General features: G+C 44.5%; 2 protein-coding genes across 2 annotated transcripts; both read right to left on the bottom strand.

The window, feature by feature from the left end:
* Positions 1-6,500: 6,500 nt before the first annotated feature.
* Positions 6,501-7,526, bottom strand: LOC311304434 (trace amine-associated receptor 13c-like; the record flags this gene model as incomplete). The annotated part of the gene is made up of 1 exon (XM_084431429.1): positions 6,501-7,526. The coding sequence occupies one exon, from the start codon at positions 7,524-7,526 to the stop codon at positions 6,501-6,503; it is 1,026 nt and encodes a 341-aa protein (XP_084287555.1).
* Positions 7,527-14,663: 7,137 nt separating this feature from the next.
* Positions 14,664-15,689, bottom strand: LOC311305270 (trace amine-associated receptor 13c-like; the record flags this gene model as incomplete). Its single annotated transcript, XM_084432873.1, has 1 exon — positions 14,664-15,689. One exon carries the CDS (start codon positions 15,687-15,689, stop codon positions 14,664-14,666), a length of 1,026 nt encoding a protein of 341 aa, XP_084288999.1.

Raw genomic sequence — 15,689 nt, forward strand, 5'->3', positions numbered from 1 at the left:
GGAAAGACATGGGGGCCTTCCAGGACCGCGTGACTTCCTCATGCACTTCCGGGAAGAATGGTATTGGGGTTGGGCGGCGACGAGTGTCAGCGGCCGCTCCCAAAAACCAATCATCCAGCCGCGAGCGCACTGGATCGGGTGGCGGGGACCACTCGAGCCCAATGGCCGCGGCTGCCCGGGAAAGCATGGCAGTCAGCTCGGGATCAGACTCGGGCAATGCTGGCACGCCCGAGGGCGGCAACACAGCCGAATCCTCACTTCCCGAGGACTCATGCCCACCTTGTGATGCAGTGATCGACATTGCATCCTCTTCTGGAGCTACAAACGAAACACACGGGGCCTCCGTAGAGGGACCAGCGGTCTCAGTTTGAACACTCCTCTCCAAACACGCTAAGCAGAGATTGTGCCCATCAGGAGAAAATACATCGCGACCACAACCAGAAGTGCACGGGCAAGGCATCTTTAAAAAGACGTGCCACGTGCAATGCTCTTTTTTTGTGAGAGGAAAAACGCGGATGTTGAAGCGAACAGGGAGAAATCACACTATCTGTCAGATCACTGACCAGATCAGCAGGGTAGTGTGCACTTGCTGAAATCGCCGTCACACCAACACCGGAGAGTTCGCTCGTCTCGAAGGGATTGAGAAGAATAACTCTTGTGTGCTTGTGTGGAGTGGAGAAGTTCTCGGCTCCGAAGCGAAAACATATCTGCATGTTGCCAGCGTACTTCCTTATATACCCCCTGCGGTGGGCGGAGATACGCTATGCAAATTCCGCAGACCCATGGCATTTCATTGCCTTTGGCTCGTTTTATATACTCGAAGGTGATAGGCTTTCTAAGTAGGGCTGCAACGATTCATCGAGTTACTCGATTTACTCGATTACAAAAATTCCTCGAGGCAAAAACTCTGCCTCGAAGCCTCGTTAAATTCCTATGACGCGCACTATACGCGCAGGGATCTGATTTCACACGGGCCGTTGTTCAGTGTTCAGGAAGCACAATAGCGCGTGATACATTTTGAATTTAGTTGGCGCGATGGCGGAGAGTAAAGATGTCCATAAAGTTTGGGATCGCTTCCTTCCAGCGTCGTTGAAACAAGGTAACGATTCTGTCCCCCGCATTTTTTTTTAACCCAGTGCCAATATTTCCGCCCGTGCCGAAGCCTATACATTGATGTTCGCTGATTTTAATCCCATACTGTATTTGTAGTGATGTAGTAATGTCGTGATGCGGTTTGACTAGATATGATGTTTAGCTTTGATGTTTTAAAGTAGTAAATGTATTCATGTTCAACTGCAAGAGAGTATAGCCTAAAAAACAACCCCTTCACACACACACACACACACACACACACACACACACACACGCACCCTCGTCTCTCTCACGCGCCAGTCAGACCAATTGCGGCAATGCATCACATATGCTCAAACTTTTATGTAGCCACACAACAATAATTTCAGCATGCATTCACTGTATACACCGGGACGTGATGGAGGAACAAATATTGCATTGCAGTCTTTGCGAGACCTTGTTTGTCACGTCTACCAAATAGTTACAGACAACAACAAAAAATGAAACTCCCCAGCCTGCTTCTCCAAATCCACTCGTACTTTTGGGGAAGACATAATCGGCTACCAAAGTAATTGAGCATAGAACATTTTCAGTTAACAAAAAAATATAATACTACAAAACGTGCTAATATACTTCAACTAGCCTAAGTGAGAAACAAAATGCTGTTCTTTTTAACATATTTGCAATAAAACATTCCCCTTTTTAAAGCTACACTTATTTTTTTATAAATTGTATACATTGTGTACCTGTTTGGCTTGATATTTTATATTCATTTAATTTATTTTTGTTCTCCGGTGGGTAATTTGCAGAAGGTGCAATCCTTTTTTTGTAATGTTGTATTAAGAAGACAAAACTAAGGCCAAATGGCCTTTACTATTTAAGTTTGTATTCATAGTTTTACATGTTATACATGTTTTACAGTATAAAGTTGACTTAACTGTATTGTTATATAATTGTTGGCACTGGCACTTATAAACACTAAATGGGTAAAAAGTACAATAAATAGGCTTAGTTTTGGAGCCAAATGTTGGAGTTGAAATAAATAGCTCTGTTTTTTTTTTTTAGAAATAAAAGCCAAATGCTTGATTATTTTACAGCCACATCATTTTCGTTATGCATTATTTGTTTTGGTTGTTTAAAAACACACTAATTTTTTATCCGATTACTCGATTAATCGATCGATAAAGTGCTAGATTAATCGATTACAAAAAGAATCGATAGCTGCAGCCCTATTTCTAAGCGAAACCCCAATCGTCGTCATCCGACGTAACTCGGAGTGACCACGAAAGGGAACATACCAATTCTGTTGGCATTCAAATACAGTAGTCATCATTAGCTAAGCATTATCTATCAATGACTTCATCATGTGTGTGGCCCCTCAACTAAAGTGGTGACTTGGTGCTTTGAAACACAATGTGGCAAAACTGTGAAATGACATGAATATGAACATGAAAGTTCAAACCTTTGCAAACAATGTACTGTGGACACAAATGGACTTTGATCTTAACTTTACTGCTTTATTCTTAAACGGTATAAACCAGTTAAAAACCATAAAGCTGTTTTAAAAAAAAATGTTTCACAAACAGCTTGATCTCTTTTTGGGTAAAGAGTCACCTTTTAATGTATAAAGCTACTGATGTGACTCCTCCATATCATGAAATTGTAAAACAGCTTTATGGTTTTGTAAAGAGTTTTCAGATAGGCCTATACAGGCACTTAAAATAAAGTTCATGGTGTAGCCTATGTACTGAATTCCTTCTCAGCTCTTTCCAGCTGTTGGTTTAACTGGTTTATACCGTTTCAGAATAAAGCAGTAAAGTTACAGCCTGTGGTCTCATTATTAATACGCATGTATTAATACGTAATTTTCAAAGATAGAAAACGTTACGTTACTTTTTTGTACGTTTGGATATATGCTGAAACGTATAATATGGACATATCTGCAACGTTTAAACGTAACATTATTACGATTTTACAGCTAAAAAACGTACGGTAAACTATTTACGAATATTTCATATCATAAAGATATCTGTATAATTTCCCTTTTACCATTTTATAGATTATAAATGTAAGATCCCTTAAACCTACTCCCACACCTAAACATACCCATTTAGACAATATTAAAAGGATAAAACGTAATGGACAGATATGTGTAGGGAAATTGCAGCTTTATTAACAATATCATTAAAAGATAGTTTGAGCCACTAATCCTACTCCTACCACTAAACCTAACAATTTCTTAAAACTACATAACGTTAAGCTAGGAGGCCATTCCGCCCCTAGCCGTACATGCAAAAGCATGGGAAGCTATTCCAGGCGCGTCAGAATGGGTGCTGAGCACAGTAAAGCAGGGCTATTCATTGCAGTTCGCTCGCCGCCCCCCGCGCTTTCAAGCACGAACCGAGACGAGAGTGAATGGGGAAGTAGCACACCTACTTCGTGCAGAAATAGTGAAACTTCTGTGCAAAGGGGCCATAGAACCGGTACCTCCTTCTCTGAGCGAGTCAGGCTTTTACAGCCGTTACTTCCTCGTGCCCAAGAAGGACGGAGCTCTCAGACCAATTTTAGATCTGAGATATTTGAACAAAGCTCTTATGAAAAGACCGTTCAAAATGCTCACAACCAGACAGATCCTCGCGCAGATTTGCCCGGGAGACTGGTTTATTTCCCTCGATCTGAAAGACGCTTACTTTCAGATTCAGATAATACCCCGTCACAGGCCATTCTTGAGATTCGCCTTCGACGGTCAGGTATATCAATACACCGTCCTGCCGTTCGGCCTGTCTTTAGCACCCCGTACATTTACGAAGTGCATGGACATGGCTCTCGCTCCCCTGAGAGGTCAGGGCATGCGAATTTTGAACTATTTGGACGATTGGCTGATTCTAGCACAGTCGGAGGAAGAACTTATCTCTCACAGAACAGTGCTTCTCAGCCACCTGGAAAGCTTGGGTCTCACGGTCAACTGGACCAAGAGCTCATTACTGCCCAGTCAGCCAGCCTCTTTTCTGGGTTTAGAACTGGACTCTGTAGCAATGACGGCCCGGCTGTCGACACAGCGCGCGCGCCGTGTTCAACGCCTGGCCGCGTCTTTCCAGAGGGGCAGCGCCGCACCTCTAAAAACATTTTAGAGGATGCTGGGTTGTATGGCATCAGCTGCAGCAGTGCTTCAGCTGGGTCTACTGCGTATGCACCCGCTGCAACACTGGTTGAACGCTCGAGTGCCTCACCGAGCCTGGGCGTCCGGTGGCATTCGAATCAGAGTGACTCAGAGCTGCGTTTCAGCACTGTCCCTGGGCCAGCGATTGGCACTCCCTTCAGAGTGCAGATCATCTCCCTATCGGCTCTGCCAGCATCCGATAGCGAGGGCAGTGATAACCTCCTCTCCCCCCTCAGGGTGCTGAGAGTTTACATCACGCGCTCCGCCGCCTTCAGGCGTTCTGAGCAGCTCTTTGTTTCGCTTGGTGGGCGCACCAAGGGTCTCGCCGCCTCGAAACATAGCCTGTCCAGATGGATAGTGGACGCTACCGCAGCAGCTTATGCGTCCAAACACCTGCAGTGCCCTATGGGCATCAGGGCCCATTCCACTAGAGGCATGGCCTCGTCGTGGGCTTGGTCCAGCGGGATTTCTATTCATGACATTTGTATGGCGGCAGGCTCGGCCTCCCCCTCTACATTTGTTAGGTTTTATAACCTGGAAGTTCCTGCCTTGCAGGCTAAACTTTTATCAGTCTAAGTGGTGTGATGTTCTGCCCAGTTTGTTCGTGTGCAGGCTACTCTCACGTGACTATTAGCTCTTCTGGTTGAGCTGCACTAAGGGCGATATTCTCTATACATAGACCGGCGGAGCCGCTCTGTATTTCCCTATGAAGTGCTTATGTACATGTGCTGGCCCACGTTGCTGGCCGCCTGCTTCCCACAGGTTTATATATAGACCGGCGGTGCCGCTCTGTATTCCTATGTAGTGCTTATTACATGTGCTGGCCCGCGTTGCTGGCCGCCTGTTTCCCACATGTTTTGTGTTCCCCGGGCTTCCCTGGGACTCATGCAGTGGATGCTCGGCGCGCACGGCGTTGACAAGGGGTTCCCGTAGTGTAAGCAACTTACGCAATACGAGAGAACCTCTCGTAAGAGAACGTACTCGGTTACCTAACGTAACCTCGGTTCTCTCTAGAAGAGGGAACGAGTATTGCGTAACCTGTCGTGCTCGCGCCGCGAGCTTATTCGCTTCAGTCAATGAAAACCAGATTCCCAGCCTCCTGAGCCTTCCTTTTATAGGCTAAGCCACACCCATTCTGGCGGGCTGTGACGCGTGGAGGGCGCGACGTCACGCGGGGCTCATTGGTAGGCTGCTGCAGTTGCCGCAGGACAGCCAATGAGCACGCTTATACAGCCTGCTATGGTCTGCTGGCTGCCGCACTGCGTTGACAATAAATACAAAATTAAGGATAATTTTTGGCTTCAGATCTCGAGAAAAGATGACTTTACCCGCCAACTTACGCAACTTACGCAATACTCGTTCCCTCTTCTAGAGAGAACCGAGGTTACGTTAGGTAACTGAGTACGTTTTAACAAATCTAAACGAGGTTGTCGGGGACATTAAACGTCATCAGGCGTTTCTGTTGTTTGTTTGTTCTGTATGTTTGTTTAAAATAGTCATGTCTGCTTTGCAATGTAGTGAACTAAGGTGGCTGGACTGTTTTTTTTTGTTTTGTTTTTTACATATAAAATGCATTGTATTTTACACTGTTCTTTATTTATGTGAGGTCAGATCGCAATTAAATAAAGTCAAACAGTGAAAACATTGATATCAGACAAGTTTGGTTCAAATAGTCTCATTATTATAATGAGAGAAAGTGTTTTTCTAAACCATGGGTATAAAAAAAAAAAAAACATATATGATGGGGTCTATGGTTGAGTTAATGTAACCTAACCAGACAAACGCTTCAAAAAGAGCAATTGGGGTGGAAAAGTTGATGTAGGGATTCATCATAGAGCAAATAATAAAGGCACCCACGACCACACAGAGAGTTTTTGCTGCTTTACGCTCAGATCGTTGAGAGCTTTTAAACACATTCTCATTTTCATGATGTTTTGCCTGACCGATTGTTCTTACATGTTTTTTGCAACTAAATCCTTACACACAGTCCAACTATGACAGAACAAGGTAAGAAAAAAGTTTGTAATGTGTCTAAGACTAACCACAGTTTACTGAAAAGTGGACTGCAACTTCCTATACAGTATCTTGATTTAATGCAATTTGTATTTAATGTCATGCATAATACGTAAGACACTGTAAGTGTGCCAGAGATCTGATTTTAGATCACCCTTTAATTTATCACAGAATAAACATCTGATTTTACACTGTCTTTTATGTGATCTGCAAAAGGAAGCATCAGTGTGCTGCACAGTGAGATCAGAAATCGAAATCAAACAGTGAAAACAGTGATATCAGATGAGTTTGGTGCAAATATTCTCATTGTTATAATGAGAGAAAGGGTTTTTCTAAACCATGGGTAGAAAAGGCCATATATGATGGGATTTATGGTTGAGTTAATGTAACATAACCAGCCAAACACTTCAAAAAGAGCAGCTGGGGTGGAAAAGTTGATGTAGGGATCAAGCATAGAGTTAATAAAAAATGGCAGCCAGCAAATAATAAAGGCACCCACGACCACACCGAGAGTTTTTGCTGCTTTACGCTCAGATCGTCGAGAGCTCTTAAATGTGCTTTCATTTTCATGCTGGTTTGCATCACCAATTGTTCTAATGTGCTTTCTTGCAGTTACGAAAATTCTTGCATACAGTCCAACCATGACAGAACAAGGCAAGAAAAAAGTTAGTGACGTGTCCAAAATGGACGAGAATGCATTGAAAAGCAGACTGCAACTTCCCATACAGTATATGGATACAATAAATTCCTCCAATCCTTCCACATTAGTTTTCGAGTACACTAAACCATATGAATATAATGCAGCCATGCTCCAACTTATCATCACCATGACCCATGCAACAGGGATGGTTATTCTCGTAGGGTATTGAAGTGGATAACACACAGCCTGATGTCGATCAATAGCAATAAAAATTAGATGAAAAATAGACACAGATGTTAGAAATATGTCGAAAGTAGAGTGGAGCAAACAAAAAGTATCCCCATAGTACCAGCAACCATTGACAGAACGGGTCATACTGAAAGGCATGAGCACCAGTCCAAGCAGCAGGTCCGCGAGAGCCAGAGACATCACCAGGATATTAGTGGGAGTCTGGAGCTGTTTGAAGTGCGCTATGGAGATGATGACTACAGAATTTCCTAGAATAGTCACAGTCATCGCCGACACCAATATGAGATACAACACAGTCTGAGTTGACACAAGGTGTGTGCCTTTAACACAAGAGTTGTTCACTGCAGGAAAACAAAACTCAGTGGGATCGTATTCTTGTGAAGATAAATCCATCCTGCCTGTCTCAGAAAACAGAACCTATAAAATGCTGTTTTATTAAGTCTAGTTAGGATTTTAAATAGTCTTTATACTCTTCTCTGACCCTCCCACATCATCACAAGGCAACAAATGACAAGCACTCATTAAAAATGAAGAGTTAAAATATACCAAATGAAATGACATTATTTCAAATTTCCGTTTTGTCCATTACTCAATAATCATTCATCTTCGTATATAAAAATGTATATTTCAAATAAAATTGTGTAAATGACAGGATAAATGAAAACTATACCATTTATCTCATGGCAAATCCCAAAAAATATCTGGAACTAATGAGCAAAGATGGCAGAAAACCGTTCACATTGTCAAGATTCCCTATTGCTGCGTCTCAATTCGCCTACTTATATTACGCCCTAAAAGTATGTACTCTTTTTGTGAAGAAAAAGTAGAAACTTTTGATTGTGTTGCAAAAAGTAGACAAGCTTTGGGACATACTATCACGTCATAAAATTGCATTTTAGATTGCTCTCTGTCGCATCCTGTCACGCAAACTGGCCTGTCAGTCATCTCGTCACAGTTAAAATCCTCCATATTTAATTTAATTTAATTTAATTTAATTTAATTTAATTTAATTTAATTTAATTTAATTTAATTTCCTACCGTATCGAAGATAAAATGCAGAAGCACGTTAATCTGCAGTCGCGGGTCTTTCATGCAGAGACTTTCCTCATATTAATGCATAATGATGTATTTAAAATTGAATGGCCAAATGGATCTTTATAAAAGTCCACGGTAACACTTTACGGTAAGGGTACATGAATTATCATGAATTCATGTATAAATTCATGCATGAAATATGCATTCATTCATGCATTAATATCTCATGAATCATCAGGAACTAACACGAGTTCAACGTTTTTCATTCATGACTTCATGGATGAACAACACTTTAATTAAAACATTAACTAAGAGGAGTACATCATCATGAATTATGATTTATTACGCATGATCATGATGTTTTCTTTGTTCACAAAAAAAAAATAGGTCTTTACCACCCATTGTGGATAAAGCTATGGTTATGGTACATGAATCATCATGAATTCATGCATAAAAAAGTATTAATTCATGCATGCAAGACTACTCTTCGAATTATTAAAGGAATGTACAAAAATCCACATTATCTAATGCATGCATACAGGCTAGAACAGTATATCAATTCATGTGAGAACTTTTTTTCTGAATTATGATCTGAGTTTCCAAGCATGTTCATGTCTTCTTCATAGCCTGCAGGTAAATGGCCAGACCCCAAAATTGGCCAATCACAGCACATAACGTCTCGGTTACGGATGTAACCCTCGTTCCCTGAGTAGGGAACGGAGACGTTACGTCGAATGACGACGATTGGGGTTTCGCTTAGAAAGCCTATCACCTTCGAGTATATAAAACGAGCCAATGGCAATGAAATGCCATGGGTCTGCGGAATTTGCATAGCGTATCTCCGCCCACCGCAGGGGGTATATAAGGAAGTACGCTGGCAACATGCAGATATGTCTTCGCTGAGGAGTCGAGACTGGACCCAGGCGTTTTTCAGCGATACAGCGGAAGTGGCAGGAAGACGTAACGTCTCCGTTCCCTACTCAGGGAACGAGGGTTACATCCGTAACCGAGACGTTCCCTTTCGTGGTCACTCCGAGTTACGTCGGATGACGACGATTGGGGTTCCAGTCTAATCACGCCACCTCGGCTGTCATCCAGTGCCCTGCGTAAGTCTGAGCTCCCTGTTGTGAGACTAGCACGAACGAAGGAGTCCTACCTAACACAGGAATACCAAGGTACACTGGGAAGCATATCTCAGGAGAAATATGCAATTACGCCCAACCATTAAGGGGGGGGGGGACTTGAGAGACACATATGCCAGAGGGATGCATATGGGGTATCACTGGGATGTCCAGCCGCAGGTGGAATATTTAAACCCCAGGGGTGGCAAGGTGGCTTGCCAAGGGAAAGACACACGCTCAAAAGAGACTTACAGTGGAAAACACATGTGGGGGTCGCCCAGAGGGGGGACCATGCACATGCAGGCACCTAGTCAAGCGCAAAAGCTGCGTTATGGCAGATTGGCATAACTCAGGCGTTGACGTAACCAGTGCTGGAGGAAACTCAGAGCTTATCAGACTCACCTGAGAAGATAATCGCACGTATCCCGTCCGTGGAGAGGAATGGCGAGCAAGCGAAGACACCTGAGCAGAATCTAGTACCGGCTGGTTGAAGCGAGTACATGGAAGAAACTGGCTCTACTCGGAGATTATAGAATCTCGCGAATGTGTTGGGTGTCGCCCAGCCTGCAGCTCTACAAATGTCTGTTAGCGAGGCGCCATGCGCTAGAGCCCAAGAGGAAGCCACACTACGAGTGGAGTGGGCTTTCACACCAAGGGGGCATTGACGACCTTGCTGCTGGTATGCCAAAGCAATGGTTTCCACTATCCAGTGAGATAACCTTTGCTTTGAGAGAGCCTTTCCCTTCAGCTTCCCACCATAACAGACAAAGAGCTGGTCTGAGGTCCTGAAACACTGCGTTCTGTCTACGTAAGCACGAAGGGCGCGTACTGGACAGAGCAGTGCCAAGGCTGGGTCTGCCTCCTCCAAGGGCAGCGCTTGCAGGTTCACTACCTGGTCTCGAAAGGGTGTGGTAGGAACCTTGGGCACATATCCAGGCCGGGGTCTCAGGATCACGTGAGAGTTAGCCGGCCCGAATTCCAGGCACGCTTCGTCAACCGAAAATGCCTGCAGGTCCCCTACCCTCTTGATGGAGGCCAATGCAACCAGGAGCACTGTCTTCATTGACAGGAATTTAAGCTCCACTGATTGCAGAGGCTCAAAGGGAGCACTCTGCAGGGCAGTCAAAACCACTGAGAGGTCCCAAGAGGGTACGAGGGGAGGACGAGGAGGATTCAGTCTCCTCGCTCCCCTCAAGAACCTGATGATCAGGTCGTGCTTTCCCAGAGACTTACCATCAACTGCGTCGTGATGTGCGGCAATGGCGGCAACATACACTTTCAGGGTGGAGGGAGACAGCCTTCGCTCCAACCCTTCTTGCAGGAAGGAAAGCACGACACTGATCGGGCATTTCGTGGGTTCTTGATGTTTTGAAGAACACCAGTTGACGAAGAGGTTCCACTTCAACGCATAGGCATGTCTCGTGGACGATGCTCTAGCGGAAGTGATGGTAGCCACCACCGCTGGTGGTAGGGTACTCAAACCTGCCTCGTCCCATCCAGGAGCCACACGTGGAGGTTCCAAAGATCGGGACGAGGGTGCCAAAAGGTGCCCCGTCCCTGAGAAAGGAGGTCCTTCCTCAGAGGAATTGGCCAGGGAGGTGCTGTCGCGAGGAGTACTAGTTCGGAGAACCAGGTCCGGTTGTGCCAATACGGGGCAACCAAAATGACCTGCTCCTCGTCCTCCCTGATCTTGCGCAAAGTCTGCGCAGAAGGCTCACTGGGGGAAACGCATACTTGCGTACCGTTTCAGAATAAAGCAGTAAAGTTACAGCCTGTGGTCTCATTATTAATACGCATGTATTAATACGTAATTTTCAAAGTTAGAAAGCGTTACGTTACTTTTTTGTACGTTTGGATATATGCTGAAACGTATAATATGGACATATCTGTAACGTTTAAACGTAACATTATTACAATTTTACTGCTAAAAAACGTACGGTAAACTATTTACGAATATTTCATATCATAAAGATATCTGTATAATTTCCCTTTGACCATTTTATAGATTATAAATGTAAGATCCCTTAAACCTACTCCCACACCTAAACATACCCATTTAGACTATATTAAAAGGATAAAACGTAATGGACAGATATGTGTAGGGAAATTGCAGCTTTATTAACAATATCATTAAAAGATAGTTTGAGCCACTAATCCTACTCCTACCACTAAACCTAACAATTTCTTAAAACTATGTAACGTTAAGCTAGGAGGCCATTCCGCCCCTAGCCGTACATGCAAAAGCATGGGAAGCTATTCCAGGCGCGTCAGAATGGGTGCTGAGCACAGTAAAGCAGGGCTATTCATTGCAGTTCGCTCGCCGTCCCCCGCGCTTTCAAGCACGAACCGAGACGAGAGTGAATGGGGAAGTAGCACACCTACTTCGTGCAGAAATAGTGAAACTTCTGTGCAAAGGAGCCATAGAACCGGTACCTCCTTCTCTGAGCGAGTCAGGCTTTTACAGCCGTTACTTCCTCATGCCCAAGAAGGACGGAGCTCTCAGACCAATTTTAGATCTGAGATATTTGAACAAAGCTCTTATGAAAAGACCGTTCAAAATGCTCACAACCAGACAGATCCTCACGCAGATTTGCCCGGGAGACTGGTTTATTTCCCTCGATCTGAAAGACGCTTACTTTCAGAGTCAGATAATACCCCGTCACAGGCCATTCTTGAGATTCGCCTTCGACGGTCTGGTATATCAATACACCGTCCTGCCGTTCGGCCTGTCTTTAGCACCCCGTACATTCACGAAGTGCATGGACATGGCTCTCGCTCCCCTGAGAGGTCAGGGCATGCGAATTTTGAACTATTTGGACGATTGGCTGATTCTAGCACAGTCGGAGGAAGAACTTATCTCTCACAGAACAGTGCTTCTCAGCCACCTGGAAAGCTTGGGTCTCACGGTCAACTGGACCAAGAGCTCATTACTGCCCAGTCAGCCAGCCTCTTTTCTGGGTTTAGAACTGGACTCTGTAGCAATGACGGCCCGGCTGTCGACACAGCGCGCGCGCCGTGTTCAACGCCTGGCCGCGTTTTTCCAGAAGGGCAGCGCCGCACCTCTAAAAACATTTTAGAGGATGCTGGGTTGTATGGCATCAGCTGCAGCAGTGCTTCAGCTGGGTCTACTGCGTATGCGCCCGCTGCAACACTGGTTGAACGCTCGAGTGCCTCACCGAGCCTGGGCGTCCGGTGGCATTCGAATCAGAGTGACTCAGAGCTGCGTTTCAGCACTGTCCCTGGGCCAGCGATTGGCACTCCCTTCAGAGTGCAGATCATCTCCCTATCGGCTCTGCCAGCATCCGATAGCGAGGGCAGTGATAACCTCCTCTCCCCCCTCAGGGTGCTGAGAGTTTACATCACGCGCTCAGCCGCCTTCAGGCGTTCTGAGCAGCTCTTTGTTTCGCTTGGTGGGCGCACCAAGGGTCTCGCCGCCTCGAAACATAGCCTGTCCAGATGGATAGTGGACGCTACCGCAGCAGCTTATGCGTCCAAACACCTGCAGTGCCCTATGGGCATCAGGGCCCATTCCACTAGAGGCATGGCCTCGTCGTGGGCTTGGTCCAGCGGGATTTCTATTCATGACATTTGTATGGCGGCAGGCTCGGCCTCCCCCTCTACATTTGTTAGGTTTTATAACCTGGAAGTTCCTGCCTTGCAGGCTAAACTTTTATCAGTCTAAGTGGTGTGATGTTCTGCCCAGTTTGTTCGTGTGCAGGCTACTCTCACGTGACTATTAGCTCTTCTGGTTGAGCTGCACTAAGGGCGATATTCTCTATACATAGACCGGCGGAGCCGCTCTGTATTTCCCTATGAAGTGCTTATGTACATGTGCTGGCCCGCGTTGCTGGCCGCCTGCTTCCCACAGGTTTATATATAGACCGGCGGTGCCGCTCTGTATTCCTATGTAGTGCTTATTACATGTGCTGGCCCGCGTTGCTGGCCGCCTGTTTCCCACATGTTTTGTGTTCCCCGGGCTTCCCTGGGACTCATGCAGTGGATGCTCGGCGCGCACGGCGTTGACAAGGGGTTCCCGTAGTGTAAGCAACTTACGCAATACGAGAGAACCTCTCGTAAGAGAACGTACTCGGTTACCTAACGTAACCTCGGTTCTCTCTAGAAGAGGGAACGAGTATTGCGTAACCTGTCGTGCTCGCGCCGCGAGCTTATTCGCTTCAGTCAATGAAAACCAGATTCCCAGCCTCCTGAGCCTTCCTTTTATAGGCTAAGCCACACCCATTCTGGCGGGCTGTGACGCGTGGAGGGCGCGACGTCACGCGGGGCTCATTGGTAGGCTGCTGCAGTTGCCGCAGGACAGCCAATGAGCACGCTTATACAGCCTGCTATGGTCTGCTGGCTGCCGCACTGCGTTGACAATAAATACAAAATTAAGGATAATTTTTGGCTTCAGATCTCGAGAAAAGATGACTTTACCCGCCAACTTACGCAACTTACGCAATACTCGTTCCCTCTTCTAGAGAGAACCGAGGTTACGTTAGGTAACCGAGTACGTTTTAACAAATCTAAACGAGGTTGTCGGGGACATTAAACGTCATCAGGCGTTTCTGTTGTTTGTTTGTTCTGTATGTTTGTTTAAAATAGTCATGTCTGCTTTGCAATGTAGTGAACTAAGGTGGCTGGACTGTTTTTTTTTTGTTTTGTTTTTTACATATAAAATGCATTGTATTTTACACTGTTCTTTATTTATGTGAGGTCAGATCGCAATTAAATAAAGTCAAACAGTGAAAACATTGATATCAGACAAGTTTGGTTCAAATAGTCTCATTATTATAATGAGAGAAAGTGTTTTTCTAAACCATGGGTATAAAAAAAAAAAACATATATGATGGGGTCTATGGTTGAGTTAATGTAACCTAACCAGACAAACGCTTCAAAAAGAGCAATTGGGGTGGAAAAGTTGATGTAGGGATTCATCATAGAGCAAATAATAAAGGCACCCACGACCACACAGAGAGTTTTTGCTGCTTTACGCTCAGATCGTTGAGAGCTTTTAAACACATTCTCATTTTCATGATGTTTTGCCTGACCGATTGTTCTTACATGTTTTTTGCAACTAAATCCTTACACACAGTCCAACTATGACAGAACAAGGTAAGAAAAAAGTTTGTAATGTGTCTAAGACTAACCACAGTTTACTGAAAAGTGGACTGCAACTTCCTATACAGTATCTTGATTTAATGCAATTTGTATTTAATGTCATGCATAATACGTAAGACACTGTAAGTGTGCCAGAGATCTGATTTTAGATCACCCTTTAATTTATCACAGAATAAACATCTGATTTTACACTGTCTTTTATGTGATCTGCAAAAGGAAGCATCAGTGTGCTGCACAGTGAGATCAGAAATCGAAATCAAACAGTGAAAACAGTGATATCAGATGAGTTTGGTGCAAATATTCTCATTGTTATAATGAGAGAAAGGGTTTTTCTAAACCATGGGTAGAAAAGGCCATATATGATGGGATTTATGGTTGAGTTAATGTAACATAACCAGCCAAACACTTCAAAAAGAGCAGCTGGGGTGGAAAAGTTGATGTAGGGATCAAGCATAGAGTTAATAAAAAATGGCAGCCAGCAAATAATAAAGGCACCCACGACCACACCGAGAGTTTTTGCTGCTTTACGCTCAGATCGTCGAGAGCTCTTAAATGTGCTTTCATTTTCATGCTGGTTTGCATCACCAATTGTTCTAATGTGCTTTCTTGCAGTTACGAAAATTCTTGCATACAGTCCAACCATGACAGAACAAGGCAAGAAAAAAGTTAGTGACGTGTCCAAAATGGACGAGAATGCATTGAAAAGCAGACTGCAACTTCCCATACAGTATATGGATACAATAAATTCCTCCAATCCTTCCACATTAGTTTTCGAGTACACTAAACCATATGAATATAATGCAGCCATGTTCCAACTTATCATCACCATGACCCATGCAACAGGGATGGTTATTCTCGTAGGGTATTGAAGTGGATAACACACAGCCTGATGTCGATCAATAGCAATAAAAATTAGATGAAAAATAGACACAGATGTTAGAAATATGTCGAAAGTAGAGTGGAGCAAACAAAAAGTATCCCCATAGTACCAGCAACCATTGACAGAACGGGTCATACTGAAAGGCATGAGCACCAGTCCAAGCAGCAGGTCCGCGAGAGCCAGAGACATCACCAGGATATTAGTGGGAGTCTGGAGCTGTTTGAAGTGCGCTATGGAGATGATGACTACAGAATTTCCTAGAATAGTCACAGTCATCGCCGACACCAATATGAGATACAACACAGTCTGAGTTGACACAAGGTGTGTGCCTTTAACACAAGAGTTGTTCACTGCAGGAAAACAAAACTCAGTGGGATCGTATTCTTGTGAAGATAAATCCAT

The sequence above is a fragment of the Rutilus rutilus genome (assembly GCF_951802725.1).
Source record: "Rutilus rutilus genome assembly, chromosome: 15".
Lineage (NCBI taxonomy): Eukaryota > Metazoa > Chordata > Actinopteri > Cypriniformes > Leuciscidae > Rutilus > Rutilus rutilus.